This window comes from Salvia splendens, chromosome 16, assembly GCF_004379255.2.
Source record: "Salvia splendens isolate huo1 chromosome 16, SspV2, whole genome shotgun sequence".
Lineage (NCBI taxonomy): Eukaryota > Viridiplantae > Streptophyta > Magnoliopsida > Lamiales > Lamiaceae > Salvia > Salvia splendens.
In genome coordinates this window covers 11,786,754-11,805,165 of record NC_056047.1, presented here as the reverse complement: position 1 = coordinate 11,805,165, position 18,412 = coordinate 11,786,754, and the positions used below count along the sequence as shown (strand labels likewise).

Genomic DNA, 18,412 nt, shown 5'->3' with positions numbered 1-18,412 from the left:
GGAACTTCTTCTTGGAACCCTTCTTATTCTGATTGTTCTTCACATGCAGGCTCTCAGCCACTGGATCAGGTTGTTTAGCATCAGCCTTCTGCGATTCCTTCAGCTTCAATGTAGAATGTATCTCTTCATATGTAACCTTGGCCTCTCTACCAAGAAGCACTGCATCCTTGAAGTGCTCATAACTCTTGGGCAGGGAATTGAGCAACATTAAAGCCTTATCCTCATCCTTAATCACCTCATCAATGTTTTCAAGATCATCTATGCATTTCCCAAACTCCTCAAGCTGTTCAGAAATGCTCTTTCCATCTGAAAACTTGAAAGCAAGAAGTTTCTGCTTCAAATGCAAACGATTTGCAAGAGACTTGGTCATATACAATGACTCAAGTTTTGTCCAAACGCCCGCAGCCGTCTCCTCTTTGGAAACTTCCCTCAGCACCCTATCTGTCAAGTTCAAGATCAGGGTGTTGTAAGCCTTATATTGCATATCTTGAAGCCTTCCTTTTTCTTTCTCATCGGCCTCAGGCTTTTCTTTAGCCTCGGTGCCATCCTTCAAGATATCCCATAGGCCTTGCTGCATCAAGATAGCCTTCATCTTCAACCTCCACAGCCCAAAGTCGTTTCTGCCGGTGAACTTCTCCACCTCAAACTTGGCCGTGGACATTTCTTCGAACAGACGGTGGACAATCGTCAAGATCGGCTTAGACACCAGAGCTTCTGGACCCTAACTCACCCAGAAAAACAATCAACAATAAAACCTCTGGGATCTTCCCACAGACGGCGCCACTTGTTGGGTCGTGATACCGCCGATCTCACACGCGCACGAACGAAAGAATAAAGCACACAACGATGTAACGTGGTTCGGTGATAAACCACCTACGTCCACGGAGAAGATGACCGGAATCTTATTGATGAACAACTCTCAAATACAATGAACTCACACTCACAATTCAATCACTCCAAACTAATCGCAAGCTGGAGCAATAATCTCCTAATTGTGTATGTGTATTGTGTATTCTTTCTTCTATATCTTTCAACTGGAAACTATCGAGCTATATATGCGAAGAACAAGAAATAACCCATCAACTGATTTCACACAAAACAGTTATAACCGCTGATTCCCAACGGCTAGTTTCAGCTCACCAAACCGAGCTCCTTTCTTGATCTCTTCCTCGAGCTCCAACGGCTCTATCACTTAATCAAATCAGCAGCTTGACGTGAATGAGTTGCTCAAGAATGATAGTTTCCTTGCGCAAGAATGATAGTTTCCTTGCGCAAGAATGATAGTCCGCCAGTGTAAGAATGATAACTTGCGGCAGTGATGGGGTACGGACTAAACAAGCCCAACAGCAGTGACGGCCCATCAGCCCAAAGCCCAAGGAAGAGTATGAGTTCGGCATTACCAAAGAGTTCGGCCTCAGCCTACAGCTCGGTAAAAGCCAACCAATCAAGCTCTGCTCTCAAGTCGGCACCAAGCTCTCCGATCGGCAACCAAAGCAGTTCGGCCTCAGCCTACAGCTCGGCAAAAGCCAACCAATCAAGCTCTGCTCTTAGGTCGGCATCAAGCTCTACTCTCAGATCGGCAACCAAAGCAGTTCGGTCTCAGTTTTCGACCGAACAAGGAGTTAGTGGACCCATGCAGGATTTCCACGACTTCCAACATACCCACTACCACGTGGCGTCAACTCAGGCCACGATCTTAGGCCATGACCTACACGACCTCCACGACCTAGAGTGATGATGTAAGCCACGATCTTAGTTCAATGTATAAATAGAACTTAGATCTGATAGAAAGGGGTTAGAAGCTCTCTAGAGATAAAACACCATATAGCAAATAGCAAGTTTGTATTTGTAAGCTGTAGAAAACAGATCAAGCAATACAATCTTGCCCTCCCTTTTTCCCGTGGACGTAGATTTACTTCAGTAAATCGAACCACGTAAATTCTTTGTGTCATAATCTTCATTCTCTACCAGCATTTACAAACATCAGAAATTCGCGGATCCATCACTGGCGCCGTCTGTGGGAAACAGAGAACCAAATTTGTGATAAAGCGAATTTTTGACCATTTTTTCAACCCAAAAAATGCATACCAGATCGCAGAGTACCCGTATTCCTGCCCGTGAGAACCAGGAGGAAGCCAATCCACCCCATAGGTCTGGAAAACAGCCTAGGGATAAATCCACCACCAGTTCTCATGGCGGAGGAACAAGCCGCTCCAAAAGCCGTCACACCGAGTCTTCCCAGCAGCCCGATTTGAACGAGGCTGTCAAGCTGTTTCTGGCTGAAAAGCAGGAGGAATTCTTAACCTTCCTGCAGAGAAGCCAAAAGCAGCCGGAGGCGAAAACGGCGGATTCTCCCTCTCCCTCCATACGAGACAGTCACTACCGCAGTAGTGTCATGTCTTCCAGAAGAAAGAATCCTCGGTACCGGAATCACAGGAGAACTCCATCTCCTCCATACCGAAGAAATGTCGGGTTCGCCATGTACGGAGCATTGAGGACTCCGTTCTCGGACGATATTACCCGAACTTCCCTACCACAGAACTACCGAACTCCGTCGATAACCTATGACGGACTCGTGGATCCTCATGATTTCTTGGGACGCTATCAATATAACATGGCGAACCAGGGTCTCAACGAGGTCCACATGTGCAAGCTGTTTCCCGAACTGCTTATCGGGAACGCAAGAAGGTGGTTCGATAGCCTCCCCCAAGGCAGCATTAGATCCTACCGAGATCTAATGGATGCTTTCCACAGGAGGTTCTTTCAGAAAGCGGAAGCCCGGATTACTTCGGCTCAGCTGCTTTCTATACGTCAAGGTCGCGACGAAAAGATCAGCGACTTCCTGACGAGATTCCATAAGGAATGCCTACAAGTAGATAATCTCAATGATCTACTTGTCATTTCGGCATTCCAAAATGGAATCCTGCCCGGAGCTCTCTACAGAAAGCTCGTGGAATGCAGTCCGCAAACAGCTCAAGAGATGTGGGACATTGCGGACAAGTTTTCTCGTGCCGATGAGGCAGACCGTCGAAAACGGTCTTTAGACAGCTCATCTAGAGAAGACAAAAAGAAGCCCGATCATAGCGATCAGAGGCTTCCTCGCCGAACACCTTCCCCACCAAAGGAGAGATAGCGGTCATCCGAGGTGATCGAAAAAAGAGCAAGTGTGTTCGCAGATTGCGCTTAAAAGTGCCGAGCAATCAGTTCGGCACCATCAAGCATAGCAATCACAGCAGCCGGAGTCAGAGGCAGGCGGAATGACCGAAGTCACACCGGAGCCGAACTCGATGGTGTACGGCACTGAAGCCGTGATTCCGGTTTAGATTGGCATACCCAGTCCCCGAACTCAATTTCTCCTCAGAAATGAATGGTGACGGACTGAGAGCCGAACTAGATCTTGCCGAAGAAAGCAGAGAATTGGCCTGCATAAAAGCAGCCAAGTACAAGGAGCAAGTAGCCCGGTATTACAACCAAAGGGTGAAGAAGCTGCAATTTCAAGTGGGAGATCTCGTCTTGAGAAACAACGAAGTAAGCCGAGCAGAAAAGCTGGGCGAACTCGAACCCACATGGGAAGGTCCATATCGGGTGTCAGAAGTCCTCGGCAAAGGGTCTTACAAATTGACTCACGTGTCAAGAGCACAAGTACCCCGAACATGGTACGTTTCCAACCTCAAAAAGTTCCATTTGTAAGAGACAGTCCGGTCAATGTGCTTTCTTTGGTTTGCTTGGTCTTTATTTGTCTCTGTGCGTTTTGTCTGTGTGTTTTGTCTGTTTCGGTGCGTGTCGTCTCTTACAAATGTTACTGAGGTATCTTGTTCTTCGAAGGCTGATCCCCTTCTTAGAACATATATAAGCCAACGATTGTGAGTCAAAGCTTCTACAGAAGATACAAGACCACAATTCAGCTTAAACAAGCAGTTCGTCTGAAACGAGCTGCAACAAGCCAACGATTGTGAGTCAAAGCTTCTACAGAAGATACAAGACCACAATTCAGCTTAAACAAGCAGTTCGTCTGAAACGAGCTGCAATAAGCCAACGATTGTGAAGTCCAAGCTTCTAAAGAGGATACAAGACCACAATTCGGCTTAAAAATCAAGCACTTCGTCTGAAACGAACTGCAACGAAAGTCCGATTCTCGCGATAAAACTTGCCTGAATTAGGACAAGGGAAAGTCCGATCCACGCGATAAACCTCGCCGAATTAGGACGACCAAGTTCGGTCAAAGAAGTTTACCTCATAAGACCGAGGACGACCATGTCTAGTCAAAGAGGTTTACTGCATAAGACCACTTCGGTTAACTGGGAAAGTCCGATCCACGCGATAAAACTCGCCGAATTAGGACAAGGGAAAGTTCGATCCCGGCGACAAAAATCGCCAAATTAGAACACAAACCAAGTCCGGTCAAAGATGTTTATGTCATCAGACCAAAGACGAGTCCGGTCAAAGATGTTTATTTCATCAGACCCAAGACGAGTCCGGTCAAAGATGTTTATTTCATCAGACCAAAGACGAGTCCGGTCAAAGATGTTTATTTCATCAGACCCAAGACGAGTCCGGTCAAAGATTTTTATTTCATCAGACCAAAGACGAGTCCGGTCAAAGATGTTTATTTCATCAGACCAAAGACGAGTCCGGTCAAAGATGTTTATTTCATCAGACCCAAGACGAGTCCGGTCAAAGATATTTATTTCATCAGACCAAAGACGAGTCCGGTCAAAGATGTTTATTTCATCAGACCAAGGACCAAGTCCGGTCAAAGAAGTTTACTTCATAAGACCGAGGACAAGTACGATGAAATTTTTCGCTAAGCTGTAAATACAGTGTTAGAAGCGAAAACAAAATTTCATTTTTCAAATCTTGTTCGGCACACAACTCCGCTACCCTACGAGATGGCGTTACGCTATTACAAAGGACTATTCTACTGTCCAGGGTTGCTAAAGTTGAGCCATCTATTCACAAAATCCTCGTGAAGCTGAGTTCGGGCGTTCCAGGCAGCCGCAGAATAAGCAGGTCGACGAGATGCTCTAATCGACCTGCCACCTCTTCTCTGAGCCCGGGAAGCCCTAGCACCTCGGCGGCGAAGAGTCTCTTCACGAAGCATTTGCCGATCTTGCTCACTCATAACCACAGCTCTTCTGCGAACTTCAGCCCGTCCTTGACTTGACGTCTCCGGTTGTCCCTGAGTTCGTTGCTGACTTGGAGTAGGGTTTTGAGCAAGTGAATCAGAGGTTTGAGCTGGAGTACTAGCATCTGTTGGCGGGAAATGCCGGAGGAATCTCTCAATTGAGGGACGCCGGGCAAGAACTATGTCGTACCGAGAGGCCCAGCGCCGCAATGATGTCACGACTTGTTGGCAAGCCGAGCTCTCCAGCGCATTGTTCCTCCGGAGTACATTATATTCCTCCCACAGTTCGTCAACTCGACTCTGAACATCTGATATGGTCATTCCCCCGCGCACACGGATGTAATCCTCGTACGCAGTCCTCTCAGCAATGGTCGTGTTCAGCTCGGCCTCCAGATCATTCTTATCGGACTCTAAGTCCTTATTATCGGCCTCCAGCTTCACTAAACGAGCCAGAAGCTCGTCATTCTTCGTCTGATCGGCTATAGCTCTTTTCTCAGCTTCGTCTAAAGCCGAAGAGTACAGCCGTTTCCAGTGAAGTATCTCCATCTCCTTGAGTACAAAGCAGCTACGTCAGTTCGGCATTTCAGCTTACCGAGCAGGTAGTAAACCACAACAGGAGTAAGAGAGTACGAAAGGCTAAACGAAGACACAAGAGCAGAAAGAAGAATTTTTTCATTCATAAGAAAAAAATTTTTCTATACAAGGAGGGCTTCAAGGCCATTTTACATAAAGGAAGAAACTAAACTAAGAGAAGGGAGACGAAATCATACTTCGCTAGCCTCGTCTCCGCCTTCTCGGTGAGGTTCAGCTTCCTTCTCCTTATCTGCTTCAGCTTCAGCCTCTGCCTCCTTGCTCTCCCCAGCCTGTTCGGCGCCACCGTAGCCGATCTGCTGCGCCTCCTGATCGGCCTGCTTATCGCCGGCCTCCAGCTCCAGCGGCTCGGCCTCACCCTCTCCGTTGTAAGTCGAAGCGGGTGAAACGGGTCCCACGGAGGCAAAGATAGCCTCCAGGTTCTCGTCCCGATCAGCTCGACAACTCCGGACTCGGTCTGCAGAAAGCAGGACCGAGGATGAAGCGAGCTCCTCAAGGAGCGGCAGATTCTGAAGCCGAGCTGCTATCTCTCGGCTGTACAGAGGCAGCACGACGTCGGCCCCCTGCTCGCCCTTATCGGCAATTAGCCTTACCAGACTACCGACAAAAGCCGAGAACTGGCTGCTCAAAAAGAGTTTCTCCGTGTAAACACGGAGAGCCTCCCCCTGGGCAACCACGGCGGCAGCACCACTCCGTTTCGTCTGCTCTCGCTGGATGACGAGCTGGTTTTTGGCAAACTGAGCTTCATCCTGGGCCGAAATCCTAGCAGCTCTGGCTTTCTCAAAGTTTGCCTCAGCCTGCTCGGCCCGGTGACAAGCAGCCGCCAATTTCCTCTGCATCTCAGCATAGTCGTTGGACGCTTTGGAGAGTTCGACGGCGACGAGCTTGGAGAGCATGTCGTTCCTCTGAAAATGGATAAAGAAAAAAGTCAACAGAGGGCACCAAAAATACAGGACAGAAGCAAAGCCAAAGAATCAAGAAGACAATTCACCTCGGCAAAGTCCGTGGGCCATAAAAATGGCTCACAGATATGCTCCGAAGGAGGCGCCAAGACCATGTCTTTCTCTGGCGCTCTCGGGGGTTTCTGGGTCTTCCCCTTCCTACTTGCCGAAGTCGACTCCGGCTTCTTTGGACCCGAAGAAGTCTTTTGCCTCTTCGGATTCTTCTCGGCATCAGGCGCCGAGCTGGTAGCCTTCTCTCTCTCCGGCTCCTTGGACTCCGAAGATTTTCGGGTAGCCTTGTTCAGCATGTACACTGCCAAAAAGCAAGAAAGCAAGGTTAGTTTTCTTCGTTAAAGCAGTAGAGCATAAAGATAAAGAGAAATCCTCACCCTCGGCCTCTTCGTCCGAAGACGAGATGTCGAACACGACGTCGCCCTTGACGAGCTCAGACTCCGTGTATTGTTTCCTAACTATGGGAATCTTGTTGAGCTCGCCATCGAGCTCGTCCAACGGTTCAGGCCGAGGATGACGGATAACGGACTTCGGCCCTCTCCAGGGAAAACTAGGAGCCGCAGTCCTATTATAAAAAAAGAAGCGATTTTGCCATTTCGGCCATTTGGTTTTACAAAAGGCCCTAAAAGGCTGTAAAGGGACCAAGTAAAACCAAGATCCCTTCCTTTTAAACTGGAAAAAATTAAGGATTGCCCTCAGAGACAGATCCTTATCTAGCCTACGCAGTTCGGCAGCAAAAGCCGATAAGTGCCTCCAAGAGTTCGGAGTCACCTGACCTAAAGGGAGTTGAAAAAAATCTAGCAACTCTACAAAGGCAAGGGGAAGGGGGAAACGAAGCCCGCATTCTAAGCTGGCTTCGTAGACGGTGGCGTAACCTTCCGGCGGCGAGTCCGCCCTATAAAGGTCGTCAGGAATCGCAACCTTCCCCCCAGGAAAAGAGTATTTTTCGTGAAGGGATATCACAGTATCCTTACTCAAGATACTGTGAAAATACTCTACGGTCTTCTCCCCGGATTCTTTCCGGCTAGAAGACCCCTTACCCCCTTCACCACCGCTACCAGACTCAGACGAAGAAGAAGCAGACATGGTCCTTACTCTTTGCAAAATCTGAGGAAATTTTTGAAAGCGGAAGAAAATCTTTCACACAAAAGATAGAGAGTGCAGAAGAAGCCAATAGCAAAGGTGTTCAAACGATGAAGAAGGGAGGTATTTATCAGATTTGGCGAAGATTTCAAAATCGTCACACCGTTTCGAATCCCACCTTTTCAGGATTCAACGGCCGGATTTTACTGTCGCATTTAATGCAGTCACGTGCACGGCACGTCCCCTGACGTCAGCCTCCCCCGTACCTTTATCCAGAATGCCGAAGTGACTCGCTTCGCCGAAGTGATTCACTTCGTCTTTCGGGGGGGGTAGTGATGGGGTACGGACTAAACAAGCCCAACAGCAGTGACGGCCCATCAGCCCAAAGCCCAAGGAAGAGTATGAGTTCGGCATTACCAAAGAGTTCGGCCTCAGCCTACAGCTCGGTAAAAGCCAACCAATCAAGCTCTGCTCTCAAGTCGGCACCAAGCTCTCCGATCGGCAACCAAAGCAGTTCGGCCTCAGCCTACAGCTCGGCAAAAGCCAACCAATCAAGCTCTGCTCTTAGGTCGGCATCAAGCTCTACTCTCAGATCGGCAACCAAAGCAGTTCGGTCTCAGTTTTCGACCGAACAAGGAGTTAGTGGACCCATGCAGGATTTCCACGACTTCCAACATACCCACTACCACGTGGCGTCAACTCAGGCCACGATCTTAGGCCATGACCTACACGACCTCCACGACCTAGAGTGATGATGTAAGCCACGATCTTAGTTCAATGTATAAATAGAACTTAGATCTGATAGAAAGGGGTTAGAAGCTCTCTAGAGATAAAACACCATATAGCAAATAGCAAGTTTGTATTTGTAAGCTGTAGAAAACAGATCAAGCAATACAATCTTGCCCTCCCTTTTTCCCGTGGACGTAGATTTACTTCAGTAAATCGAACCACGTAAATTCTTTGTGTCATAATCTTCATTCTCTACCAGCATTTACAAACATCAGAAATTCGCGGATCCATCAGGCAGCAAGAATGATACTTTGCATGATTTGCATGGACACACATCCACAATCCAATATTGCATATCTCGATATATTGTAACCATGTAACGTGACAACATATATTTCCAACCAGAAAAGGTCTATCGATTTTATCGTTTCGAACATTCTGTTCCGTTGCAACAACATTTTCCTTGACATCAAACATTCTGTTCCGTTGCAACAACATTTTCCTTGACATCAAATTTAATGTAATGGTGGTCAACGGAATAAATTAATTAAATTTATTAGCTGTATAATAATAATAAATATATATCTTCATAAAAAACTCATTAAATTATATAATACTGTTTCTTTTCATAAAGCAATTAGTCTACACAGTGGATAACACTAATTTTAATGCAAAATTAATAAAGTAAAAAATTATTAAAATAAAGCAATTAAAATATTAGTTGTGACAAATATGATTAATCTCATTAAATAATTAGAGCAAGATAAATAATAGTATTATTTAGTGAAACATAGATATTAGTATAAGTACTAACAACAAACCATTTACTATTATAAGATGGTTGGGCTTGGTTGACTGACATTCTGCAGACACGGCAAGATTCAAAGAATTAACTTAGGAAGTTAAGAGCTACCGAAGGCCATTTGACAGTTGAGTAGATAAATTAAGTGGTATTTTAAATTTTGATTTTGCATATCGGCGTTGATTTAAATCCGCCAATTAATAATCAAATTATTGATTGATTTTGATTTTACAACTAATTAAGTTTTAGCTCTAATATGGCCTAATATTAATCATAATTAAACAAATTAATATGATATTGTTTCGATGCACAAAATATGATGCCGTTTTAGTTGACATCCGATAGTGGCGCGTAAGTTATTCATTAAATTATGTTATTGAAGAATTCTCGATTGTTTGCAAAATCAAAAGAAAATAATAGTTTGGTTCCAAAATAAGAACAAATTAATAATTTAGTTACTACAGACACATCTTAAATAGATATTAACTTTCTCTGAAATATGCAGACAAGGTCCAAAACTGAAGAATTTCTTGTATGTTGGCCCTAGTTATACTCAAAGAGTCTTGGTGAGTGCGAGTGAAGAGTGAATGGAAGAAGAGAGGCTGGCGATGCATCCAACAACACCAAATGCTGCAGCCACATAGCCCACGCTCAGAAAATCTTGCTTCTTCGAATTATAATCATTCCATTCTACCCTCTTCAAATCCACCGTTGCGCACAATGCTGCTCCGCCTCCCGTTGCTACTAGCACCGTCGTCACCTGATCATAATCACTATATATTCCTTCTTATGATACTAAACTGTTCATGACACTAAATTTGAGACGCAATTACTTGCTTTTGAATTTTTTTTAAATAATTATAATTTAGGATATAAAAGAAAGCGTCATTTTCTTAATCTTTAGGATGCTTCTATTTGTGTCCCCTAATTTTAGTTGAGACACTAATTAGCGTCCTAAATAGCATTAATAAGTGTCCTTATTTGTTACTACTATTTTTGTTTTAGTGACATATATATAGTTTAAATATAGTACCTTGTCCACGTAGAAGCATAACTTAAGCAGTGTATAGCTATTGATGAGACGTTTCTTGGTGAGAATGTAGTGAATTGTGCAAAGGAAATTTGCAGCAATCCCAAACAAAGCTACATAAAACATGTACCCCCATTTTAGTAGATTAAAAATGGATGAAAATATATGTGTTGTAAGATCATTTAAAGAGGATAAATGCAGAGTTGTTGCATACTCGTAAGAGAAAACACGTTTGTAAGTATAGACGTAGCCGCGGACCAAGGAGGCTTCGTTGGTCAGAAGAACTGCAACAGAGGCCGTGAGAGAAGCCATCGTCACAGCTCTTGCTGTCACAACTGCTGCTGAAAACTTGCCACACTTTGAACCATTCTCAGCCTCTTCAAAATCTAGAGTTTTCGACATTTTATTTTTCTTAATATTATTTGATGATGATGATATCTCGATGCTTGCTAGCTACAATAAACCTCCTTTGTATAAATACACCAAACATTTTTTGGCATTATTCACAGTGGCTGGCTGGCATGGCGTCATAACTTATACTAGTAAAATCTAGCTAAAATAGCCAAAAACATTATTTATTCCAACTAATACAGTATATGACTTTTGCAGATTGTGGAACCGGCCCCAAGCCTTTGACATTAATTGTCATCGTTTCCTTTAGTAAATATTGCTAAAATTAAGACTATTCTATCAAACATGCAGCCAAATGAGTTAGGACAAGCGAGTAGTGATCCTCATTTCGATAGAAACTAAGGCAACAACTAATAGAATGATGAAGTTAATTTGGATAACCCGCAGGGGCCTAGCGCAGTTGGCAACGGAGGGGCAGATCTTGCTGCAATGAGCCTGGGTTCGCTGTCGTGTAGTTGCTTCCATCTCTCAGGCACAAGTGTGAGGCCTTGGGAGATGGGCTTCTGGCAGCCAGTGGGTTTGGGCCTCCCCCTTAACGGGCTACATTGTCACATACGTGTAATACTACGAGTGCGTGTTGTGCTGTGATGGCGCACAAATGCGTAGTTTTTTTAGCGATGCCCTAAAGCACATATATAGGTGCTTAGCTATTGAGCACGTCGTTGCAATCAATGATTGAGTACCACATTTCACCAATTTCACGTTTATCCATGTATAAGTTGCGGATAACTCAAGCAATGATTGAGTACCATGCGCATTTCCCATTTCCCATTTCCTTAGATCAATTTTATTTATATTTTCTTTCTAAATTCGGATTCACTCATGTCTTGTATTTTTAGTTGCTTGATGAAATTTTTAAATTTTTATCACATTAAAAAAAAACATGCATAGTTAACCAGGAACAATAGTTGCAATTCTCCCGATCATCATACCAATTAAATTACAATCCTTGTAATGAAACAAGCAAGATAGATTTGTTACTAAGAATTTCAAATCCTTCAACCAAAAAACAAGGCATTTGCATCACCAACAAAGTTACGCCTTCTGCTCATGTCTTCATGTTTTACTGAGAAGATTCATCATTCAACGCTAGTATTTCAGGGCAACCACTACGTGAAGTCTTTTATTTTTTAATTGTCGTAGTCAATAACACAATCCATATTCACAAGCAAATTTTAAAGAATAAATCACACAAATAAGTGATGTTATGCCAGCTGAAGCATTAGCCAAAAATACCAATCTCTAATTTTGTTTTAGGCAGCGAAACGAAACGGCCACTAGCTCAAGTGATTTCATCACAAAATCGATTCATGGCCATCACCTGGGGGAATGATGTCCGGAGAGAAGAGGTGTGAATCATGAACCTTAGCTCACAAACGATAGACCAACAGGATAAGACCGGTGGATCCTCGTTTTTGCGGAATGGACCACCGTTCCGGTAGCAACATTTGTAGCATCTTTACCATCAACAACTGAAGTTGTTTGTAGCACACTTGATTCGTCAGTTCCTATGAAGAACTGAAGCCCCTGCATAGGGTACATATGCTCATTTGTTAGCCAGATAAACTATACCCCCTGCAGTAGAGAAATATTCGTCTCACTCACCTTTGTGCGCTCACTCTCTGGAATTATAGTTTTATTTTCAATTAGCTTTGCTCCAACATCCTGTCACATTATATTGATCTTAGTCAACAGAATTGCATAAAGATTATTTCAGGCAAAGAGACTTTCTCGAAACTAAAAAATCAGATGACAAACAAACATAGGAAAAGGTTAAGACTGCTAACCTGGATGACTTTAGAAGTCTGCCCATCTTTAATATTATCAGCCACTTGGCATAGATACCATAAACCAGAATTTGTCATATCCTGTCCACCGGGCATATCAACAGGCCATCCCAACCAAGCTGGAAACTCTTTTTTATAAAGTGACATAAATTCAAAAGTTAAGAGTTTACCTGCTTGCTTTCAAGTAGATCAAGTTTTCCTTCCTACAAGTTAAGCAACGGGGGAGTCCAACACATAATTAGTCCGATACTCTCATCTTAAAAGCTAAAATGATGTAGTCAAGAAACTATAATTACTTACCAAGCCAGATACCATCTCATGGATCAAGCCAATGTCACAACCTATCTGGTTAAGATTGGATCTCACATCAGATACCTACAACATAAGCAAAATATTAGAGATTGTAGGCCTTATCTGGTGGAATTATCTGCCCATAATTATCATCGACAAATTCAGCTGGCGGAAGAAACAAAATCAAGAACGTATAAACCATATCGACAATGAAGAAGTGCATTCCTGATAGGGTATGAGTATATCTATGTAGAAGTTACCCAGTAGTGACATATGGAGTTTATTAACTGAGTCAAGCAGTAATGAGAGATTGAAAATGGCAGTAGGGCTAGTAAAGTCCAAGTAATCACAAAGCTATACAAGAGTCTCCTATTTCATTAGATGCCCTAGCCTTTCTGGACATCTTTTCCCTAAATAAATACTTAGGACGTGAGAAAATGAATAAGAAAAACAAAAGAAAATAGTTCCACAACATTATGTCCATACCACACTTATAGTTTGATCCTTGAAGCTGATTGTGCATTAAGGTTAAAAGATTACATTGAAAGCTTCTCATCAATTAAGCACTAGCATCCTTAGCTCATTAATGGAAATTCATGAATATTGACGAACACAAGTGATCTAAAACCCATAGCATTTTTTATCCGAGTAAAAGTGTCAGCTAAGAACGAAAAAAAGAAGCATACATCATTGGCGATAAGTTTGGAAATCTCCCTCTGCTCATCTACTTTCCAATCTAGGTTTTCCAGTCTCTTTGTTAAATGCCTCTTTGTTGACTACAAAGGTAGATACAAAAGGTTGTTAAGGAAACAATACATTTGGGGGGATCGTAAAACATTCTATATATCTCCTCATGATTTACTTACAGCCAATGCGTCAGTAATATTATCTAACTGCTTTGACACAGATGCAACAGCATTTGCCATATTATGCTTGGTAACATACATCATATCAGAGAATGACCAACCCTGCATCAAAAAAGAAGGTCGAAATATAAACAGACGAATCTTTAATCAACCTATAAAAGCCGATGATCTGGTTTATATTTCTGTCTTAGAAGCTATTCAGATGGTTTTTTCCTTTAGCTATGCTTAAATTGTGAACACTTCCAAATTATTATTTTTTCTGTCATTCCTATAGTTATTTATTTACAGGGGATAAAACTGAATGATGAAAAGTAAATCAATAACATAAAAGTACAAGCATAATCATGGCATATGGAAGAGTAACCCTTAATGAAGTAATCCAATAGGCTAAATGGGCTCAAGTGTCAATATTGAATCTTGCCTTCCACCACATGTAACAGTAGCCCATGGCACCTGCAGCTGCTGCAGGAAGTATATATGAAGCATAACTTCCTGTGGAACCAAAGAAAAAGTAAGATTCTTAGCCATCAAAATAAAACAAATGATGCTGAAAATGTAAGACCTGGTCAAGGTAGCCATTGTAACTAATGTCTATGAGAAAAGTCAACCTTTCTGCAGTATACTGTGTTCAATGGAGATGAAATACAAAGTCCATTGACTGAAATGTTCTTATTGAATTTGGATCGGTAAATGCTCTCAAATTCCAATTAATTTTTCCTCAGGTTTCCTGAGGTTTTATCAGTTTACGAGTACTATTTCTTCTTACACAGAGCATGAAGCTGCAGGCTGCTGAAAAATCCTGTGGTCTACAAGGCTCTACACTTGATGCAAGGTGACTTTCAACATAATTTCAGCACTCAGTTCTGTGCTTCTTGATAAAATATCTGAATAATAAATTTCACAAAGCATTTGAGAACCTGTTGTAGCTTAAGGACCAGTCAATGGAGGTGGAGGTCCCAAATATTATGATCTTGAATGTCATCTAAATGGTAGCCTATGTTAGTGAGCAATGATTATTCAAGCACTTTTTCCTATCCAAACCCTAAGATTTGGCTAGAGAGTTCGTTACCTAAAAGAGAAACATTACTTATTGATACAAATTATACTTTGAAATTTGTAACTTTTTCTTCTTTGGTTGGAGTTCGTGTAAAATGATTACCAAAACATAACAAAGAAAACATGAATTTTTTAAGAGTATAGGGAAAAAAGAAAAGAGAGAGAAAAAAAGAAAGAAAGAGTAGGAACTGAGTCGAAGAAAACCACACATACCAGATGATGATGTATTCCCGTTAAAGATGGTAACTGGATTGGATAAACTCAACTCCTTGATCTCTTTAGCCAATTGACGAACCTGAAGGCAGACTATTAACAATTAAACAAACAAATCTGAATGAAGTGTAGCATATTTTGAAGCATATAAATATCAAACAGGAAGTCATTCTGTGCAAGGTAGTAACTGCAACAGATAAATTTCCATATACTCCTATACAACACGGGATTTTATGCAGTTTTGTTTTGTGAGTTGAGTGGAGAAAGATTAAAGTAGAGATAAAGATGCTTCCTTTTAGGGAATGTGCCAATTAGATGGGACATCCAAAAAAGAAAAATGTGTCACTTAGAAGTGGGACGGAGGGGTATATTTTAAAATACAATATTATATAATATGCTGCTAACTATAAGTCTATAAGTCATTCTTTACAATATATCTATGGATCTAAGATAACCTCCACTAACAACATAAAAACAATAATACAAGGCTAGACATCTCTACTTCCCAAGTAAAAAATATCACCCAAGCATATATACACTTGTCTATGACAAATGTACGAAGATATTTACTCTTTAGTCTTTACTAATTGTTACACCACACTGTAAGGGAATTCTCCAAGCATAACTTCACCCTGAAAGGAAAGAAATAAAACCAAACGCAGCATAAAATATTCCAACTCTTGTGCAGCTGAGGCCACAACTCTGATTCGGATTGCACAGTATATTTCTAGATTGAATCATTCAATGGATCATGGACAATGGTGAGGTCCTCTTCTAGAGGCCAATAACTTTGCACTTGGTTTAAAGTATATTTTCAACTAGAAGAGATCTTTAGAGATCTAAGCGTCGTTGTCCGGTCTTGCCAAAGATTTCCAGTTTTGAGCCCAAAATACATTGTCAGAAAGCTAGTTTGGGGGTCAGAAGTTTATTTACCACTACTATAGTGGCCATTTTGAAAATTTCCATTTATTTCCATGTTTTAGGGTTTTGGAGGCATAAACATGGTTTTCTGCATGCTGGACATTTTTCTTCTGAAAGTTTACTTATGTTGATGCCCAAAAGGATCTGGTAATTGTGTGTGATTCATCAGGTTCTGGAATTCAACAAACATAGTATCTTTTGATTTGATAGCTTATTAGCTTCCATTGCACTTAGTATCTTTTGATTTGATAGCTTATTAGCTTCCATTGCACTTACTTACAGAACATTGTTTTGTTTATAATCTTTTGTATGTTTGTCATTCAACTTTATAAAGTAAAGCAGTTAATACCTCCTAAAAATCGTAAGAAACGAAAAATTAAGTATTGGACATATTTTGGCTTTATCTTTGTAAGTTACAGTGTCCAGAACTGCCTATACTTGTTCAGCCAAAATCATCATCATACAACGAACCACACAGTCATCCAGGCATTATATGTTCTTAGTATAGGAAATCTGGATTCTTTGGCAAACTTTGATTACAGACTCCTTATTGACATTTTTCTCCTAATAAGTAGCAATATACAGAGGTATGGTATCTATAGCTATTATTTATGTACCAACTTAAATAATAGAGAGCTTTACCAGTTGATCATTAATATGTAGTATGTTAATTGTCTTTTGAGTAGGAGTACAAGCTTCTAAAAGGACTATACCTACAACTCTTGGAAAAAAATGTAAACATCGATGTGGCAAAGTTTGAGCTTTAAGAAACTTCCTCAACTCCTGCCTACCCATGTAAAACCAAATAGAACTATGCAACCATAAATAATCAAATATCATGCACATATTCTTTTCACTGCTCCTTGCAAGACATGGCTAAGCCCTAGGCATATAATGAAATCCATCAGATTGAATGTAAAAACTATGAGGCTTTAGTATTCTTCAAAACCTATGTACCCAAGGCAGAACTGAGGGGGTGCAGCATCATATAATTCTTTTTTATTCTTATAAAATCTAGAATGATCAACAATGTTCTGGACTGGGGAAGCACATAATGGATCCTATCTTACCTGAGCAGCGAGAAGAGCGGCGTCATATTTCCCAGGTGCCGTTTCAGCTTCATTTATCCTAGCTATCAACTCCTGAAGATGGGAAATCAATTCAGACAAATGTCCACTCCTCAAGATCACTGATCCAGTAACACCTGTTCATATACGAAATAAAATTTATAAGACTTGTTACCCAATTTTTTTGAAATGTGCAGTGATCTTATGAAACTCTAAATACGCCCAAACAACCATACACCAGACCAGATGAAAGATTATATTTTCATTTTTGGCTGATAAGTGCCATTATTCAAACACATGCTAATCTTTTTCATGATTAAGTCAAGCCAATATTAATCTTCTGTCCTTACATTCATAACCATTACCATGCTGCCGTGATGTGTTGAGAACCACAGAATTGCTCAAGACAAATGAAGTTTCCAATAAGGTAGAATACCATATAGCCAATTACATTTTTGCTCTAACAACTACTACTAATCGTCTAAGGTTCCCAATTATTCAATTTCAAACATCACTCCGCTTATTTCCGAACTCCACTAAATGGCAGACAAAAGGGAGATAAAAGGTTAATACTGATGATTTTGTTTAGTAATTAGTACCAACGAGATATTGATCATCAAACGAATTTCAAGCTCAAAGTCAATTGTAACCATCTAAATAGGATTCAATTATAAATTTTGAACTTTCACAAACAAAACCAATTCAATTTGATGATCCAAAGAAACAATAAATAGAACCAAAGTAACTCTGTCCGAAAAATGAAATTAAACTGCGCGCGCTAACGAAGTGATAGGAGAGAGGGAAAGAAAACCTGCGCCGACGAGGATGAGGACCTTAGAAGCAGCTACGCCCGTCTGCATCGCCATGGTTGAGTTTTACTCCTTCACAGCAATTGTTCAACTTTCCTACACTATTTTTCCTTTCTTTTCTTTTTTCATCATATTCCTTTCTTTTTCCTTTTTCGTATCTGGGATTATTTTTTCAGGCAACAACTTTCGTCCGTTTATTAAATTAGCACCCCAACTTCCTGTAAAATATGTATCAACCCCTGAATATTTTTAAAATTGCCCATATAGATTGGATTGCCTAAATTTTGTGTAGCAAAACAACATAAATATATACTCTAAGGGTTGTATTCATTTCCTTTTCTCATATTTCCTCCTTTTTCCTTCTTAATCTCAACCGTGTATTTTCTCCATCCAATGGCCGAAAATTTTGAAATTAAATATTACATTTTAATCATGTTTAATACGCAGAAGGGTATAATAGAGAAACTATTTTTTGGTGGTTATGGAAATATCCATGATTTACTCCCTTCATGATCTTGCCTTTTATGTTTTCTCACGCAGTTAGACTCAATGTTTCCTTCTTCCATGTTTGCAATTTTCATAAAATTTTTCCGACGTTGCAATTGTCGAGTCTCGTTTGCCGGATTCTAGGTCGTACCGTATTGGTTCGCCGGCGTTGTTGCAATCGTTTTCCCGTCA

The 18,412-nt window shown here is 41.3% G+C and overlaps 1 protein-coding gene across 1 annotated transcript; it reads right to left on the bottom strand.

The window, feature by feature from the left end:
• Positions 1-11,819: 11,819 nt before the first annotated feature.
• Positions 11,820-17,881, bottom strand: LOC121771061. The gene is made up of 11 exons (XM_042167854.1): positions 17,737-17,881; positions 16,929-17,062; positions 14,938-15,019; positions 14,090-14,160; positions 13,669-13,770; positions 13,489-13,578; positions 12,812-12,886; positions 12,682-12,714; positions 12,512-12,592; positions 12,330-12,389; positions 11,820-12,251 (listed from the first exon to the last, which is right to left on the bottom strand). Exons 1-11 carry the CDS (start codon positions 17,789-17,791, stop codon positions 12,090-12,092), a joined length of 945 nt encoding a protein of 314 aa, XP_042023788.1. The 5' UTR covers positions 17,792-17,881; the 3' UTR covers positions 11,820-12,089.
• Between the last annotated feature and the right edge of the window lie 531 nt (positions 17,882-18,412).